At 40.2% G+C, this 17,664-nt stretch overlaps 1 protein-coding gene across 4 annotated transcripts in view; it reads right to left on the reverse strand.

Moving 5' to 3' along the window:
- LOC113950113 (putative threonine dehydratase) overlaps positions 1-16,496 on the reverse strand; it is a 33,459-nt gene extending 16,963 nt beyond the window's left edge. The window contains exons 1-5 of one of the 4 annotated variants that reach the window (XM_027649491.1): positions 16,323-16,496; positions 12,005-12,031; positions 8,440-8,782; positions 3,271-3,387; positions 2,126-2,367 (exon numbers count right to left, since the gene is read on the reverse strand). In XM_027649491.1, the coding sequence (XP_027505292.1) occupies positions 2,126-2,367; positions 3,271-3,387; positions 8,440-8,782; positions 12,005-12,031; positions 16,323-16,423 (830 nt within the window). In that variant the 5' untranslated portion in view covers positions 16,424-16,496. Of the gene's footprint in view, positions 1-2,125; positions 2,368-3,270; positions 3,388-8,439; positions 8,783-12,004; positions 12,032-16,128 lie in introns of all 4 variants that reach the window. The other 3 variants (XM_027649492.1, XM_027649493.1, XM_027649494.1) reach the window with 3 other exon arrangements.
- Between the last annotated feature and the right edge of the window lie 1,168 nt (positions 16,497-17,664).

Below are 17,664 nucleotides of genomic sequence, written 5' to 3' on the forward strand. Positions count from 1 at the left end.
TGAACTCCTGCATATGATTTGCATAACACAGTGTTTTAATTGCACTCAAGAAATGGGAAGAACTGACAATGACACACCCAGCTAGAGGGCATTGCCCGTGCAGGTACAAGCAAGGACAGTCACATAATGTCTACTTCAGGAAGGAAAGAATGAATTATTGGGTAAGGAGATTCAGAGACGAAATTGCTAGGGATTTTATGGAAGCTAGAATTAAACTGAAACAAAATGACATTTCAGAAGTTCCATTCTAAAGCATGGGAGATCAGCTGTTGTTTTAAAAACAGCTTTGGCAAGTGACAAAGTGTGTGTGTCAGGCACACACTGAAGAAGACTGTCTATCCATATAGGCATACATTTATCTGGGACATCTCTCCCAGTCTACACCAAACAAGATACATTTCAGACATCCCATCATGAAAAGGTTTGCAGTTGTGGTGGGTTTTTTTTTTCTTATTTTTTTTTAATCCAAAATGTGAAAAATTGCATCTGAGAGGTTTTAGTTAAACATAGTAATAGACTGAATAACTCTGTTTCTTGCAATCTGAAACCTGAAATAAATCAGAGTGCTTTAATATTATTAATGGTAGCGTGTACATTTAGAGTTTCTCAGAGCTAGATGCTGAATTCCTTCACATGCATTGTCCCTGGAGCTTCATGACACTGAAGAATATCTACCTTATGTAACAAATAATTATTTGGGGAGGAGGGAAAGATTTAAAGATGAAGTTACAATAAGACAATTTAGTTCTTATGTGCAAACGTGATAGCTGATGCAAGCCAGCTGGGAGTTAACACATTAATTGAAAAATGGCTGCGAGAAATTTGGAAATCACAAAGTTATGGAAAGCTGTGGTTTTCAAGGGAGCCTAAAAGGGTATAAAATTCATTGGGATATAGGACACCTCATTCATGTGTTTCTTTGAAAGTCCCAGTCTGGGACAAGGCTGTGCCCATGGTGACAGACAGGGCATATGAACCAGCCCCGTGTGTCACTGGCAGAGCTAACAGCACCGTTTGAACAGTACGAGTTTTAATATGGACTTCCCAATACACCAGCTGGGAAAGAAGAGAGGACTTCCTCTGTTCTGATCACTCTGGGATCCTCTTTCCAAGCAACATCACTCTTATTACCATGTTCAAGACAGCAGTGCCCAGGAGTCAAAGGGGAACGGGTGCTCGCTGCAGGAGATGCTGTACAAACATGAGGGGGTGGATGAAGCCTGCACAGAGGTAGTGATGGTGGGGGGAGAATAACATTCCTGCTCAGTGCATCAGAGAGACTGCTGGCTACCTCATGTTAATGATTCAACCCTCTGTGCTTTAGGAAATCTTACTTGAAGAAAGGTAAAAAAAAGAAAAAAAGAAAAAAGAAAAAAGAAAAAAGGAAAAAGAGAAAAGAGAAAAGAGGAAAAGAGGAAAAGAGAAAAGAGAAAAAAGAAAAATAAGAAGAAAAAAGAAAAAAGAAAAAGGAAAGGAAAAGGAAGAAGAGACTGCAGAGAAAAAAGGGAAAATCTATCTGTTCTAAATATTTTTGCCTGTCTTATCTCATTCTAGTCATGCTTTTATTAGATCTGACTTGTGTGTTGGCCTCAAATAGTTCAAATTTAGACTTATGCTCATCCTTAATTACTTTAAATATATGTGTGAAGTAGCCTCTTAATCATCTTTTTTTAAAGGCAGAATCACAGTTTTGTCTCTCACATCAGATATGTGAAAATTTTACAGTATTAACCTTCTCTTGCTCTACATTATGCCACTGAACCCTTTGCATTAAAGATTAACTTTTACCCACCTAACTCCAAACAGCAAGACCAAAAATGAACACTAGCCTTAGTGCTTTCTGACAGAGTTCCTAAAGAATTAACATATATCCATTGTCATACTAGCCCATAGAAATTCCTAATAAGGAAGTTTGCCTAATCTGGGGGAAGAGAACAGTTTCATTTTGGTTTCCATCCCCAGCTGTTACAGAAAGACACATGATTTGTGCCTGGGAACAGTCCATATTCCTGGTAATAGGAACATTCTGATGACCTGTGACCACAATTTAACAAAACTAATTGTTTTTGCAGAGCTGTGCAAACAACTAATCTATTCTTTCTAATCAGCCTGACTTTCCACTTACTCTTCGAGGTAGAGGTAACCATTCTCCTGTGCCAACCTTCTTGCGTGTATCTGGGAATCCTTAGCAGTGGTTCCGTAGGATATAACCATGGCTCCGTACTCACGGCACATTTTCACCCTGACCGGAGACGTGCTGGTTGACATGATGACAAAGACTGGAATACGGAGCTCTGAGGCATGGTAGGCAACAGCCATGGAAAAGTTACTGTCTGAAGCCACGATCACCCCTTTTCTTTGTTGATCCTAAAAAAAGAGGGTTGCTTATTGCACGTTATATTGTCACATTGTTGTCCCATATGAATATGGATCATTCTAATGATCTAAATTCCTTTTTTCCCCTCTACTAGCTGATCAAATCATGATATTATGGTACACTATATTTGTGTCTGGTGTCACTTCAAGATTTACGCACAAAGCTAAAATAGCACAAGATCAATCCCCGTTCCTGCATTCCTCTGGGTTTAATTCTTGTTCGGTTGGGTATAGCTGATCCAGCTGATCACAGAAGAGCTGATATCTGGTCCCTTTAGAACCGATAACTCTTCCCTGCCTGTATGAAATTATTTCATTTCAAGTTTCCTTTTAATAGAAGATTTCATTTATATTATTACAAAGGTGCAGGAATAGCCACTTTTCTGGGCTGCTGGGTCATGCCAGTTATGACTATTATTGCTGCAGAGACTCAATAACCTCCTATGACAAACGATAAACAAGCTATTTCTGTAATGATACTGAAATTCATTACAAAATCAATCGGTGATCTAGATCCTTCACATCACTCATTGTAACTCAATTTCATCATCAGTCATGAGTTTGGCGGTTTCAACATGTCAGAACCACAGTACACATAGAAACACCCGCACATAAATGCCACAGAAAAACGCTGATGTTTGCTTTTTGCAAGATTTTCTTTCAAGTATTCTCAAGCATTTTGCCAGCAGATCGGTCAGTCATAACTAAAGTAGTATTTTACATTCAGATACTTGCAGATCTATCTATGTTTACATACTGTGTTCAGTGCAATGGTTTCTGGCAAGAAACATTGTGATTCCATGGAGATTACAGGTAAATTTATCTTCAACTCTGCTGAATTTTTGTGAAGCAGAACTAATCTATTTCTTTTTGAGCATTGGCATTTTGTTATACCTGAGGCAATGATGTCAGAAGGTAAAGTACACCTCGTTCCTTCACAGATCCTGTGTATTGGAGGTACTCCTTCTTCAGGTAGATGTCCATTCCATACTGCTTGGATAGCCTAGAATACTGGAGGATATAAATAATATTATGGGGATGTAGCTAAAATTAAGAAAAATCTTCCACGTCTCATCAGCTGCCTGGTGAGGCATGCATTCCACTGCTATATGTGAGCTCTAAAAAGTAAAATTTGTCATCTGTTTCTTTAGAAATACATGGCAGTGTGTTGTTACCTACCAGGTTCTTCTGGCTTATGGAAGTCATATTCAAACTCGCAGCAGCGAAATATGGACCACATGCCACTGTGAATTCCGAAAAGAGCACTTGTTTTGGTCTTATTGTTCAAATACAGATATTAAAATAAGTATTTTCAATTATTTAAAAGTTCATGCTTCCAGTACTTGCCAGAACTGGATGTTGAATACTCAAAAAAATAAGGTTGTCATCTAATAGATAGAAAAGCCATGAGAAAATTCCTCCTTGAGCCCCATTATGGCTCTGCCGTGTTTTCTGCCACTGATTCACTACTCCTTGTTGCCTGTTTTGCACACTAAGGCCAGTACAACATTAGTACAGGCATTTCTTACCCAAAGAATGATGGAAATAATTAAAAAATTATTTCCCAGGATTGCAAGTGTAAGCAGTAGCTGTTTGAAAACGCTTATTGTTTGGAACAGAAAGGATCCCTGAGCTGAGAGGAATTAGCAAGCACATTACATATGATGCAGTGCCCAAGTGCATGATTTTTTAAATATTTTTTTAACGGTAAATATTTATTAAGTTTTTTAATAAGATACTCCAAGAATACATCAACATATTAATTTCCTATTACCATATTCACTAAGCCAAGAGTTTTAAACAAGATAACTTATGAAATAGAGCTGCAGTAAGCCTGTGGGTTCCAGCTCCCTGGGCTTACTGTATCTCTATTTCATAATTGGCTTCATGTCCTCTATTGGCTGCCAAAGCAAACAAAGACTTGGGGATTTAGGGGATCAAGTACTCATTTATGATAAGTCACAAAGAGAGAGAGATTAAAAGACACTATGACAAAATATTTATCTCAAACAGTATCTGGCAGTGTCACGCATACAGTGTAATATGTACCAATACATTTTTCAGACTGTGGGACTTTCAAAGTCAATTTATATCAACTAAATATATCTGAAACAGATATTTGCTTTAAAATATACAGTTAAACTGAATATTTCAGGTGAATGTTTCAGGCCTTTTTAGTGGATTTACAAGCATGTGTTAAGTTCCTCACCCACAGGTGGGGCCAGATTCTCTATTTTGCTTCTGAAAATCCTGGCAGGAGCTACCACCTGCTGCTCCTTTGCAGATCTGGCTGCAGAACTGAAACAATGGAAAGTGCTTAGTACACTAATAGGATAATAGTTTATATCCTAAACAGCCTAATCTAGGGAGAATGCCTATGCAAAATAGAATAAGAACACTATACAAGAAACACTACTAGTTCTTCATATCCTGTACTTTTTTTTGTGCAGAATCTTGGATCCCAGAGTGAATGATAAGAAAAAGGATTTAAGAAGATGAATCCTGTGAATTTATAAAGTTGCTAAGTCTCCTACATTTAAAAATGTGTAATTAAGTCATTCTGTACCACAGAGGTGGTGTACTTTAGATTGTTATTTTTCTTTAATTTTGATACTCAATGTTTTAACTCTTGAGGTTATCCTTTTCTGCTTCCTTTAACTGAGTCTTTTCACATAGCCTAAATATAGCAATTACTTCTAACAAATCAGCTGTCAGTGCTATTTTCAGCTGTACTGACCCAATGTGTGACCTTGTAAGACTGACTGAACCAGCCTGTAAGTTCTCCCTTTTGTCACTGTGATCTTCTAAGGACTACAGATACCATGTCTAAGGTACAACACACAGCACACCCTCCATTTGGCGTCCACAAAGCTAACACAAAACAATCCTTAAATTCCCAAATCAGTAACCAAATCAAGTGTCCAAATTAATGTCAATTCCTTGTTTTCCTATACTCACTACCTCTTTGATATGTTACAATTCACTCGTGAAGCCTCTCCAGGCAAACTCCTGTGTAAGGAACCGGGATGCTGCATCCATGGTCTTACCCGTAGATAAGAAATCACCCTGCAAAGTGTTTCTCCATTCAGTTAACTGAATGGGTTATAGTCATGCTCACTTTTTTAATCTAAACAAATATCCCTGAAAGGGGCTCTTACTTCTCAACAACGAGTTAAAATAAGGGTTATCTGACACCACTTATTCTTGACACCACTCTGTGCTTTTGAACCAATGCATGAAATGCACTAATGACTTCTGCAGGAACATTACTTTGGATAACAACAGTCATGGGCTATTTTCACAATAAAACAAGGGGGGATATAGGTTTTCCACTATTCTGATAATTTTCAAAAACAATGTTCATAAAAAGAGACTAAAGAAAGTGAGCCTATTTAGCTTGACACAGTAAATGCAGAAAGGGGATACAACTGAGTTGCATAAATTTGCCAGGGACACCCAAGAGAAAAGAACTATTTAAGTTGAGGGGCATCAGCTTAAACCCAGACAGCAACCAAACCCCATCCAGCCGCTTGCTCATTTTCCTCCCCCTATCCTGCTGGGGAGATGAGAATTGGAAGGGTTAAAGTGAGAAATCTCTTGGGCTGAGATAAAACCAGTAATAATAGTAATAATAATAATAACAACAGTATTAACAACTACAACAACAATGTCATTAAAAGCAATAACAAAGAGAGGTAAATAAGACCCAAGAAAGACAATTTATGCAGTTGAAAACAATTGCTCACCACCAACCAACCAAGCAGCAGGCCCCCCAGCAAATTTTCCTCCTAATTCTGTTGCCGAGCACAATGTCACATGGGATGGGATGTCTCTTGAGTCAGTTGGAGTCAGCTGTTCCAGCTGTGTCCCCTCCAACTCCTTGTGCATCCCCAGCCTTCTCACGGGGGTGGGGTGAGAAGCAAAAAAGGCCTTGACTCTGTATAAGAGCTGCTCAGCACTAACAAAAACATCCCTGAATTATCAACAATATTTTCATCAAAAATCTGAAACACAGTCCCATACCAGCTACTGTGAAGAAAATGAACTCCACCCTATCCAAAAACCAGCACAAGGGGCAAAGCTGTCTGAGAACAAATGGTGTGAACTGGCCAAAGTGAGCTTAACTATTTGTGAGCAGGAGCACTATCAGTTTATGAAAAGTTTTGTGTTACACAGACACCTGATGGACTGGACTCTATGGTGCAGTCTTGCCTGCATTAGGATGTGTTGGTTGGTTAATTTTCATACCAACCATTTTCATGTCATACCTTGGGAGCAAGTAGATGGCTCAGGGATGGGGCCAAGACAAACTTTACTAGTTTTGAGCTATTGATCTGATCCATCTGAGCTGAAGGTGTGAATGTGGTCCTTCAGCAACTCACATGGCCAAGGCTGCTGCAGTCTCACACTGGCAGATGTACACAGGCAGTATCCTATAACTGCTTGGCAGAAGTGCACAACGCCATGAGGTGCAGGGAACAGATGGCTATCAAAGGGCAAAGTGTTAGATAGTTCTGCTTTCCAAATTAAGCCATGACACTCTCCCGCTCCCTGCCCATAGACCTAATTTTTTTACAACATGATTAAACCCATCTAACAAATATGACCAGAGTTGCCAAATACAGAGAAGGGCAGTGCAATATAAATTCAAATCTTCTCTTCCTGGGAAGTCTCTCCACAAAAAGAGAAGACTGACACTTCTGTCTTACTCTCAAACGTGACAGTGAGAGCTTTGGTGACAAAAGATACCATATGAAGAGTTTGGTACACTCCCCCTGTTCACCCATGCACTGACCCCCCAACCACCTTTGCTGCACATTTGCTCGCTTGCCTTGCTGCATTCCCGAGCAAGCCAACTTTTCCACTCTGAAAGGAAACCCAGGTGCAGCTGGCAGGACTGTTTACTCTCATGTCACTCTAAACAGGCAGTATATGAATGCAAAATGCTTCCATTTGCATTGCAGCCAAACCTTTTGTGCCACCTTACTGCCCCAAATGGTGTTATGTCATGTCCTCTGTCACAAGACACATTTCTTCAGTAGTGTGCTACAAAAAGCACAGCTATCCTTGTTTTGGGAACTCTAGGCTAAAAAAATCACACTGAAAGTAGTTATGATATCTCTGGATCAGCAGGCACTAAGAACCAGGGTAAACTGCTGCACCTTGAGGACCCAACCACTCCATTCCAGGGACAGCTAACCCCAAGCAGGGACCAAGATTGCAAGGTCCTTTCCCTGTGCATGCCAGAAAAACAATCCACAGCTGTTGATGCTGGTGGGGTGTCCTGGTCAGCAACAGAGAAGAATTCATTTGAGAGCGCGATCTGGGGCTGCTGCTAGGAATTGCCATTTGGCAAAGACACTCTTTTCACACACCAAAGGGAACAGAGGAGATTAACCACAGAGTGCCCAGAGTAGACTTTCTGAAGAGCTCCCAACAGTAGAAATACACTATGAATTATATAGCTTGCCACTGTACTTCTCTTATGCCTTAGCAAAAGCTTTACATTGATAGGAGTGCCTCAGTCATTTTCGTTCCTAGACTGATCCCAGGTGCACACATTTGTGTGTGTCCATCTTCACGTCCTTATTTTGTTGAAGACACACATGGCAGAACCACCTCATTACAGAACATATCCAGCCTTGCCAGGTTGGCCAGGCTGAGAAGGTAAATTGTACCTTCAAAATCTCCAAATATAGGGGCTGGCTCCAAAGCAGACACTACCACAAGACTCTTTACCCAAACACCGGTAGCCCATCGTCACAAACTCTGGTTTCTTGTAGCAGGAGTTTTTCACTGGGAGCATAATACCACAGTGCATTAAGTCTATGCCTAATGTGGTTTATCCTTTGTTTACAGGTTGCTGATATCTTTGAGGATTTAGGTTAGTGTAAACAGGTAAGAAGAAAATTGACAGTTAAATACAACTAGTATGAACATGAGTCTTCTTACACAGGTCTATCTGCTGCAGCTCACACATGCTCTTCCTTCATTTCAGATCAGTTTCCATAAGGAACAAGAAAAGAAACAGTGAGAGAATACAAAGCCATAAAGACTCCCTACCATGCAGGGGGTTTTCTGAACACCGCACTGGATTTTGAAGGCTGCTGCACTGATATCTTCAAATCGAATCAGCTTGTTACAGCTTGACAGGATGGTTGTGCTGCTTGACTGAGGGTTGCGGGAAAGGGTATCAGTAAGTAACTCCTCATTTCGGCTTACTATCTTCATTTCCCAGGTCTTCACATCCCCGTTCAGGTAATCCTCCTCACCAAAATCCTTCAGTCTCTCAGGGTTGATAGAGGGTGGTTTCTGTGCAATAAGGCCATTTCTCATCAACCCATCCTTACAGCGGTGAAGATCACAAAGTCCCGGGACATCTTGTTTCTTTATTTTATTGTCATCCCTAAAAACAAATTAAAGAAACTTGTTAGGAGAGCTTGGATGATTAAAGGCTTGACAATTTAGCATTTAAGAAGGATATACATCTCAGTTGCTCCTTGCAAGCCTTAAATAGACTGAATTTATTACTGTCATATTACCTATCTTGTAGGTGCACTGAAAGCTACTGTAACTTTCCAGCTGTTAGAAAAGCCACAGATAACGTGACGTGGACAAACTGGGAAACTGTCATACCCAAGAAAGTAACAAATATATATTCTATGTTGTCTGGGCAGCCAGACCTTCCTTAGTACTCAGCACTCAACTGGCAATGATCCTTGTTCAGTGCTTCCAGAAATTTTGGAATAACTGGAATTATTCCAACTGGAATTTCTGTATGCAGCTCTATCTTCTTCAAAAAAGGCAAAATAGCTGTGCAGACCATTCCCATAAACTACTAATAGCAGTAACAAATGTCACTACGTTGTACACAAGAGGTTCTGCTGCTCTGCCCTTGCATGCTTGCAGAGCACACTCTTGACAACCGTCAGCCGCCTCATGGCGGGAAGGAAATTACTTTGATAAGGGATAACAGCTATATCCTAGTACAGAGCTGAAGATCCTGATCTCTGAGTTAACACTTCATAGATAAAAACACATGCAGATAAGACAGCAATGTGATGCCACACAAACCTCCTTCCCCGAGGAATTTAGGAGAGACAACACTGCTACAAAAACTTGCCAGTTTTCCTACCTTCAAATGCTTAACTCTGTGGTCCACAATGTACAGTACACTGTAGTGCAGGATTTTGCACCCTTACTAAGAAATAAATGCAGAACTTCTAGGAATTCTTGGAATTTGGAGAATAATGTGGAGAAAAAGGAGCATTTAAGCAGAAGACCAGTGATTTGAAGAAGAGCTGATACCACCTTGGTCTGTGGCTACACAAATGGTATAAGCTCCTCTACATGACTCAGTATTAATCCATCTGGTAGAAAGGGTTTTCTAAAAGACAAGCATGTTGAATTATGTCAGAGATTTCCCCATTATCTCCCACAAAAAAATATTTACCTTCTTCATAAAATAATTTATGTTTAAGTTATGCAGTTAAATTTATCAGCAGAGCTGGCTAAAGCAAATGCTGTCCTAGTTTTACAGCAGCGATCAGCACTGTAATATCCTTTGTTATAATTCCAAAGAGAATTTTTAAATATTTAGAAACAGCTGGGTTTTGAGCAATTGCCCCACTTTGGGCAGTATCATTCATTTTCTTAATGGTCTGAATAATCTGTGCCAGTAGCTCTGCTTCCTATTACACTTCCAATTGTTCGACAGAGGAATTCACATAACAATATGGGCAACATAAAATGTTTTGTTATTTGAATCAAGCAATATACCAAGTAGCATCAATCATTCTGTATACCCTCACAGGACACAATATTTGTGGCAAGGTCTTCTCTCTCCAAAATTAATGAGAACACTAATATTCTTAGATACATAAAGTATATGCACGTAACTTGTTTATATTGAAACTTATGATTTAAAATATTTTCCCCATACTGTATCTTAAAGCTGACACACCCAAACAGCAGGCATTCTATCTTCAAAACAAATAACTATCAAGTAGCTCTATTCTATACTTTTTTGCATTTCTGCTCCATTGGGGTTAGGTGGTTGAAACATTTCATAAAGGTGTTAAGCTTCCAGTGTTAGTTCTGGTGCATATTAGTCAGGTTAATGCAAAGCTGAGAATCAGATCAGCTTTACACACTAAAGATCAGTAAAGATCACAGTAAAGTAACAGACCAGTTACAGCACAGCCCCTGGCATAAACAACAGCAGCATCATTTAGGAGGCCACAGCACTGTTAGAGTTCATTCCCTACCTCTCCCTCCAAAAACCTCATTTTCCATATCACAGTAACCCATAACCACTTCAAAAAAAAAAAAAAAGAACATATACATCTTATTTCTGAACATGTTATCTAAAATGTTCAGCAAGCATTAGCAATGAATTATATTTCTTACACTGGAAATGGGTTAAAAGGGTATATGTAGCGTAAAAAAAAAATAGGCAGACCAAAAAATCATGATTTTTTGGGTCAATTCTTAATTTTATTGACTAGCATTTGAGATGGGAGAAAAGGTCTCACTTTTTCATTGTATCTGTTGCAACAGCTACAAAAAGCCCATTAAAAAAACACTAGCCAAAGATGACCACAATAACTATACTGATGAAACAGGATTCTGTGAGAAAGTAGTAATGCCTCACCACCCTAGTGCCACCAAATATTTTTATCTGCAAAAAGAAAGACCAAAATGGGATATTGATTTTTTTGGTCCTACTCTTGGATTTCTTTCTTCTTTTTTTTTTTTTTTTTTTTTTTTTTTTTTTAACAGAAAAAAAAGGAGAGAAGTAAATCAGTTTCTTGGTCTTTGATCTGCAGCACCACTCTCATGAACAGTGAGTATCTGCTCAGGACCTTGATGGGGACAACACCTTGTGACCACTGGAGAAGAAGAACAAAAGTCAAACAGCTTCTTAAGCTTGAGCTGGGTTTAAAGCACATCTGAAATATTACCATTTCAATATTTAATACGGAAACCATCATCCACTTGCATCTGAAAGGTCAGCAGCCTCTTTACCAAGGGAATATCATCATGCTACTGCATATGCAGGTATTGTATGCATTTATTTCAGAATAATTTTGATTCTCCTTCTACACCCATATCTTTCATTTACATTAGTAAATGGTGTTTTTCCATATTGAGCCCACCTGGCTCTGCCACAGACCTTCCTAGAGCCCTAAAATTCCTGTTGGGTCAAAAGAATTTCTTGCCTCAAAAGCAGCTCATATGTTTGGCAGAGATTATCTCTATATGGATTTCTTTTGCAGGAACAGCCAAAGCAGGCAGCAAACCATGGAAGTACTCACAAAAAGGCAGCATGTGACTTCTCATGCACAGTAACAAAATATAGCCCCTATTCCAGCAATCATGCCCACCAGATGAAGATCTGAGCCAACATAAATACAAACCACAGCGTAATAAAACATTTCTCCTTTCAAATGGAGCTTTTCCTTTTTTGGAGTTTGTCTAGGAAAGTTTTCATTAAAAAAATCTGTTTATTTCCAGCCATAAGACAAATACCCAGCTGGCAAGCTTAGTTATATGGTTATAAATTGCAACATTTTACCTTTAAAGTGATTAGTAAAAGCAAACATGAAAATACAGTTTATAAACCTACTTTTTCAAGAACAGCTGCTCAGCATAACTGGAAAAAAAAAAAAAAAAGAGACGATCCAAATGCTGACATTCCATAAATAATTCAGGCACAGGAAAAAATATCACTTGTTTAAGCAGATAGCTTTATGTATTTTAAAGTCTCAAAGTGAATGCAAAGACAGTGTGTACTGGAACGTGCTCTTAGAATGATAAAAAGCAACAATTCGGAATGAATAATTTTTCTATTTCCAGTTTGTTTTTTTGAACATGCTGAAAATTTTCATCAAGTTAAATAGCACTAGGGAAAACAAATTTTAAAAAATAACAATATTAATAAATCAAGAAAATAATAAACCCAGCAAAAATAATTTAGGAAGATAAAAAGCAGTAGTGCATGCTATACCTAAGGACCACAACTGTTGCCTTTGTTATACAGAGAAAGAAGTGTCCAAGCAGTTATCCTGCAATGAGGGACAGTTACTTGTCCCCGCTGAGTGAAGCACATGCAGACTGCCTCCCTCAGGATCCATGACACAGACTAAACAAGTTAAACTGATGTACTGGATCCCCTCAACTTCTAAAACTGAAGCAGCAAAAAACTGGCAGCCACAGTCGTCCAGGGAATAACAAATTCCCTGGATTAGTCACTGTTTCTCCCAGTATAAATGTTAGGGAGGAGATCATATGAATGCCTTAAAGTATCAGGCAGAAGACTTAAAAGTTGCCTTCTTAGGGAAAATAATTACCTTGCAGGAATCGTTGCCAGAGGATTCTATGAAGGACAACAGTATAAATGGGCTCCTAAAAGAATTGTGCAACTACATGAAAGTAGTGACCAGTAAACACACTGTTCAAGAATCAACCCGAGATTCAGGAAGCCCCTAAACACTCACTTGGCAGACTCCATGAAAGCATATGAGAGAAGGCATGTTAGGTGGCTTTTGTTTTTCTCCCAGCTCCCATTACAGGTCACTGCTAGAGAGCACACAGAGGTAGATTGCTCTTTGGCCTGACCAGTGTTGCCATTTTAATTGCAGATGTAACCAACGGCAGCATTTGGCCCATTGGGCGGCCTTTGTACCTCTTTTAAACAACAACACATTTTCAGGCAGACATGGAGTTGGAATTATGGACATACATTCCCATGTTACTGTACTGCTTTGCAGATGGAAATGAAATTGTAACAAAAGGAAACAAATTGTAGGGTAAGACTGAAAACTTGGCATTTCTTTGTCATTTGTCCAGCAGCTTTTATCATCTGCATTCACAATAATACTCACCATTAAGAGAGACTGACAGTATGGTACAAGTTCTGTAGCATCCGTATATCCATTTGCAATTACAAGAATTTCTAACTCCAATGCCCTGCTTGAGCTGATCAGTGGCAAAATGTTAAGCTTGAATACCCCTTCAAACTGCCTCAATGAACAGGGGCTAGCCTGTTATTAACTCATCAGCACACATATACACATGTTCTCTATATGTGGATTTTTTATTTCCTTCTTCTTTAATGTTTTGGGTGTAGGGGTTTCTTAAGCTCATACCTATATGCTGCTGTCATCTTCAAGCCCCCTGAACACCTTCCTGGAGCACACAGACCAACAGACATTGGTAAAATACAGTTTTAGACATATTTGTCATCTGCTTTCTGGATAAATGGGCTCAGGTCTTATGCCTGCAAGTTCAGAATACTTATTACAACAAAAGGTGACCTCTTTAAAGTCACTTCTGCCTCTTTCCTCAATGTGTTGAGCAGAGATGTGTCATGTAGGGGGGTGAGGCAGGGGGAGCAGCCTCCTGCAAGTAGCAGCCTGCTCAGCTTATGACTGCAATTTGACTGCAGCTGGGATCTCCTTTCAAAGGAGTGAGGAAGAGGTAATCCCAGGATATGACAGAGAGGACCCTTTCCCTCATCCAAATCCCTTTTATCCAGAACTTCCCCAGCTTCATTAATCCTTATAATTCCATGTCCCAGCACTCCTCTGATACCTTCCTTTTTTGTTGCAATCCCCTTTCCCTAGAGCTCCTAAACATTTGTGTTCCATACTAACTTTTTTCTCTCTGTCCCCAAACACATTCAAATACTGCAATAGCAGCAACTATCAAAAGCATCTTAGCAATTTGTGCAAGTGGGACTTTATGAAAGAGAAATGGTAGAAAAATTGAAGCTTGCTGAGATAAAAATGGCAAGGAGCATCATAACAATCATCTTCACTGCCAGGAATTCTAGGTTACTGCACTGTATAGTGTCTGAGTATCCTCCACAGCACTACAGGGTGACAAGTACACTCCTGCAGGCACAGGGAAGAAATATGCTAGATCTCTCTTTGACAGTACAATTAAAACAAATCAAAGGCAATACTGCACTCAAACATTACTTCCTTGAATTATCAGTATTTTGTGTAACACTAGTACTTAGAAACACCCATTCGAGACTGTATCACTCCAACTAGTGGCACGAACTGGATGGAAATTTAAAATGCATGTCTGATGTTTATATCCCCAAACCCTATACAAGGTGGTTGTTCTTAAATCATACAGGAATCACCAACATCTTCCTCTAACAGAGAGACAAATTCAGCAAATATTAGCTCAACTTTATTGACAGAAACTGGGGCACAGACAGATCGAGTGACTTGCCTAAGACTTCCGCAGGGTGACTTATTAGAGTGTCTTAAAGACAAAGAGATCAGGGCTTAGCAACTAGCCTGTATCACAAAAGTGTATGCACTGGGACCATCCAGCACAGATGGGTGCATAATAACCAAACCTTGAGACTGAGCAGGCCTTTATAACTCTACTCCCTGTACACAGGTCTGACAAAACCATGTGATGCTACACCAGCAACAAAATAAGCTCAGGCTCATACAAGAAATAACCAAGCTGCATTATCACCTCTGATAAAATCTCTCCTTAGTTTGTCAGATTTAGCAGAGCCTGAGCCTGAGCCTAGCACTATATTTGCCTTCATCTCTGGTCATAATCCATTGCCAGTCTTCTGTACACGCTATATAAATGTCATTGCTTACTGCTGGCAATGGCAACTGGGTCAGCTGCCAAATACATAACATTAGAAAAAGTAATCTGAATGCAAGAACAAATCAGAAGGCCACCTCTCATAGAAGGTGGTAAAGCAGAGGTAAACAACTGTCTCTCACACAGACCCACCCCTCTTGAAAGTTCTTAAAGGACATTCACAGCTGTGAATGTCAAATGATCACTATCAAACACTGCACACTGTTTGGCAGCTAAGGTTTGGCAGTAATTAAACTTTTTCCCTAAGTTGAATGTGTTCTGAGTTTAGAGGTTTTCTAGTGACTAACTCATCTCCATAAATCACTTGTAATAAAGAACAAATAGGATAAATCAAACTAGAGGAAAGAGCGGTCCTATGCTGAAAGGACTGGTTTAAGATTCTCAGTTCACTGCAGAACAGGTCACATCATGTGCAACTTTGGGCAAGCCATTTTGGCAGTGCAGAAATGTGGTCTTGTCTTCCCATTTGGTCTTCCATGACGGTTTATTAACAGCATTGAACCCACTGAAACAATTTGTGTTCTAAATATTAGCAACATCTGTGACTATTGGGAGGATGCAGGAAAGAATTGTTTCTTATTTGTACTACATCTGGCAAAAGAAGGTTGTGATCTTGCTAGTGGTGTCAGAATAATAAAATTGGGTGAGAAAATAACTACAGAAAAGGTTAAGAATGAGTTTGCACAAATCAACCATGCCATGTGGATGCACACCCTCAGTTCATGCTACACAAGGGCACTAAATGACTCTTAAATTCCATCTGCATCCTCCTGAAAACAGGAATTCAAGACCACCATAAGCACCGTAACAAAGACAACCACAGAACACCTGTAATAACAGGATCTGACACAGGCTAACCCAAGATAAATTTTCAGCAGTCCATTAGCCTCTCTAAGATTATTTCTGATACTGTGCTCATGAAGAAATATAAAAGCTGAACTCCATGGGCTACAAGTATTCAAATCTCCCCTTCTTCTAGTGGATGACTGCAAGAGCAACTCATACCCACAGAACCCTTGGAGATATTGGAAAATCACAAACAATTTCCTGGTTTTTTTTTTTTTTTTTACTTTTTTTTAGAAAGTAAGGAAAGGAAAAAGAAAGCATTACCTATACAGCAGAGCGACTAAATAAGCAACGAGGCGAAGCAAAACTCCAACTACGACACCATAAGGAGGCAGGAGGGGTCCAGGGGTTGTCATGTCCATTGGCCTGGCCCTGGGTGGACCCCAAGGGCTGACCGTGACCCCTGAGGAGGATAAAGGAGAGCTCTAGCTCTAAGTCAGACAGCAATATTCTCCAACCTTTGCCAGAAAGGGTCGTAGTCTTCATCTTCCCTGAAGCGCTCCCTGGGACTTCTGTTTTTTAACACCCTGGAGTAGAGAAACTGTGCTGCAAAATTCATTGTAATTCCTGGTGCAAAGCAAAGCTGGGAGACTGCTGGCAGGGGACACACTTGCCTGTGAGAAGTGTCAGCCCTGCACTGGCTGGGTGGGAAATAGCAGGTGACGTGCTGTAAGCAGCTCTCAGTGCTGGCTGGGGGAGAAGTGCCTTTGAAAGACATGGCTGCTGCTATTTAAAGAGATTATTTCAGAGCCCAACCTGTCCTTGTCGATTTGAGTCAGGGCCTGGATTATGCTTGGGTGACGCTCTGTTAGCAGGGCACTTGAAGCTTTAGTTACTTACTGCTTAGCTGTGGAGCATGATCCCGACCTGCCGCAGGGCCTGCGACCGAGCAGCAGGCACCCGGATGGGCAGAGCGGCAGGAAGGGATGCCAGGCTTGGGGTGGTTGAGTCACTGCAGGGATCCTTTAAGGCAGCACCAAGGGACATGGGTCTTCATGACTGATGCACAGAGGAAACCGATTAATTCCTTTGGGTCTTCTCTTGGCACAAGTCCTTGTAGCAGAGAAACGTAGATACCAAGATCATACAGATACAAAAGACCATCTATGGAAAAGACTGGAGCAACATATATATATGTGTGTGTGTGTGTGTGTGTATGTGTGTGTGTATATATGTACGTAAATCCCCATCTAAATCTGTTTTTCATTGCCCTGAGAGTGCACTAGCAAAAGGCACAGTTCCAGATGTGGAATGACTGGGCAGTGGGAATGGGGCAGGAGGTCCTTCTGTGGTAACTAATCCTCTAGAATATAGTCCTGAGGGAACACAGGCTTCAGGCTGCTTGAAGATGGACCAGGTGTCCCTTTCCAGGACTGAGTGTACCCTCAATTCCCTCTGCTTTCTGCCAGTACAGTACAAAACCTTAATCTCCAAGACAGAGAACAGACACATAATAAAATCTAACCCAAGCTGTGACCTAACCCTCCCCACAGGATATCGTGAGAAATACTATAATCTGATTTATATGGGAGAGTCAGAATAAATGATCAGGTAGTCTTCTGGGATCTCTAGAAAGTCTGAGCTATGCTGGTGAAGCCTTCCCTACGCTGGTGTGGTAGGCAAGCCCATATTCCCCTGACTTCATCAGAACTGATGAAGCCCCAGATTCACAATTTTTTCTACTTTCTCCCACCCCAAACCCTTTTAATTCTTCACTTTCCAGGCAGTAGAAGGACAGGTTGTGGTTGTGCCATGTGCTACAAATGTCCCCAACTCAGCAGCACATTGCTGCCAGCGCTT

This window comes from Corapipo altera, unplaced genomic scaffold, assembly GCF_003945725.1.
Source record: "Corapipo altera isolate COAL_440 unplaced genomic scaffold, ASM394572v1 53, whole genome shotgun sequence".
In the NCBI taxonomy this organism is placed as follows: domain Eukaryota; kingdom Metazoa; phylum Chordata; class Aves; order Passeriformes; family Pipridae; genus Corapipo; species Corapipo altera.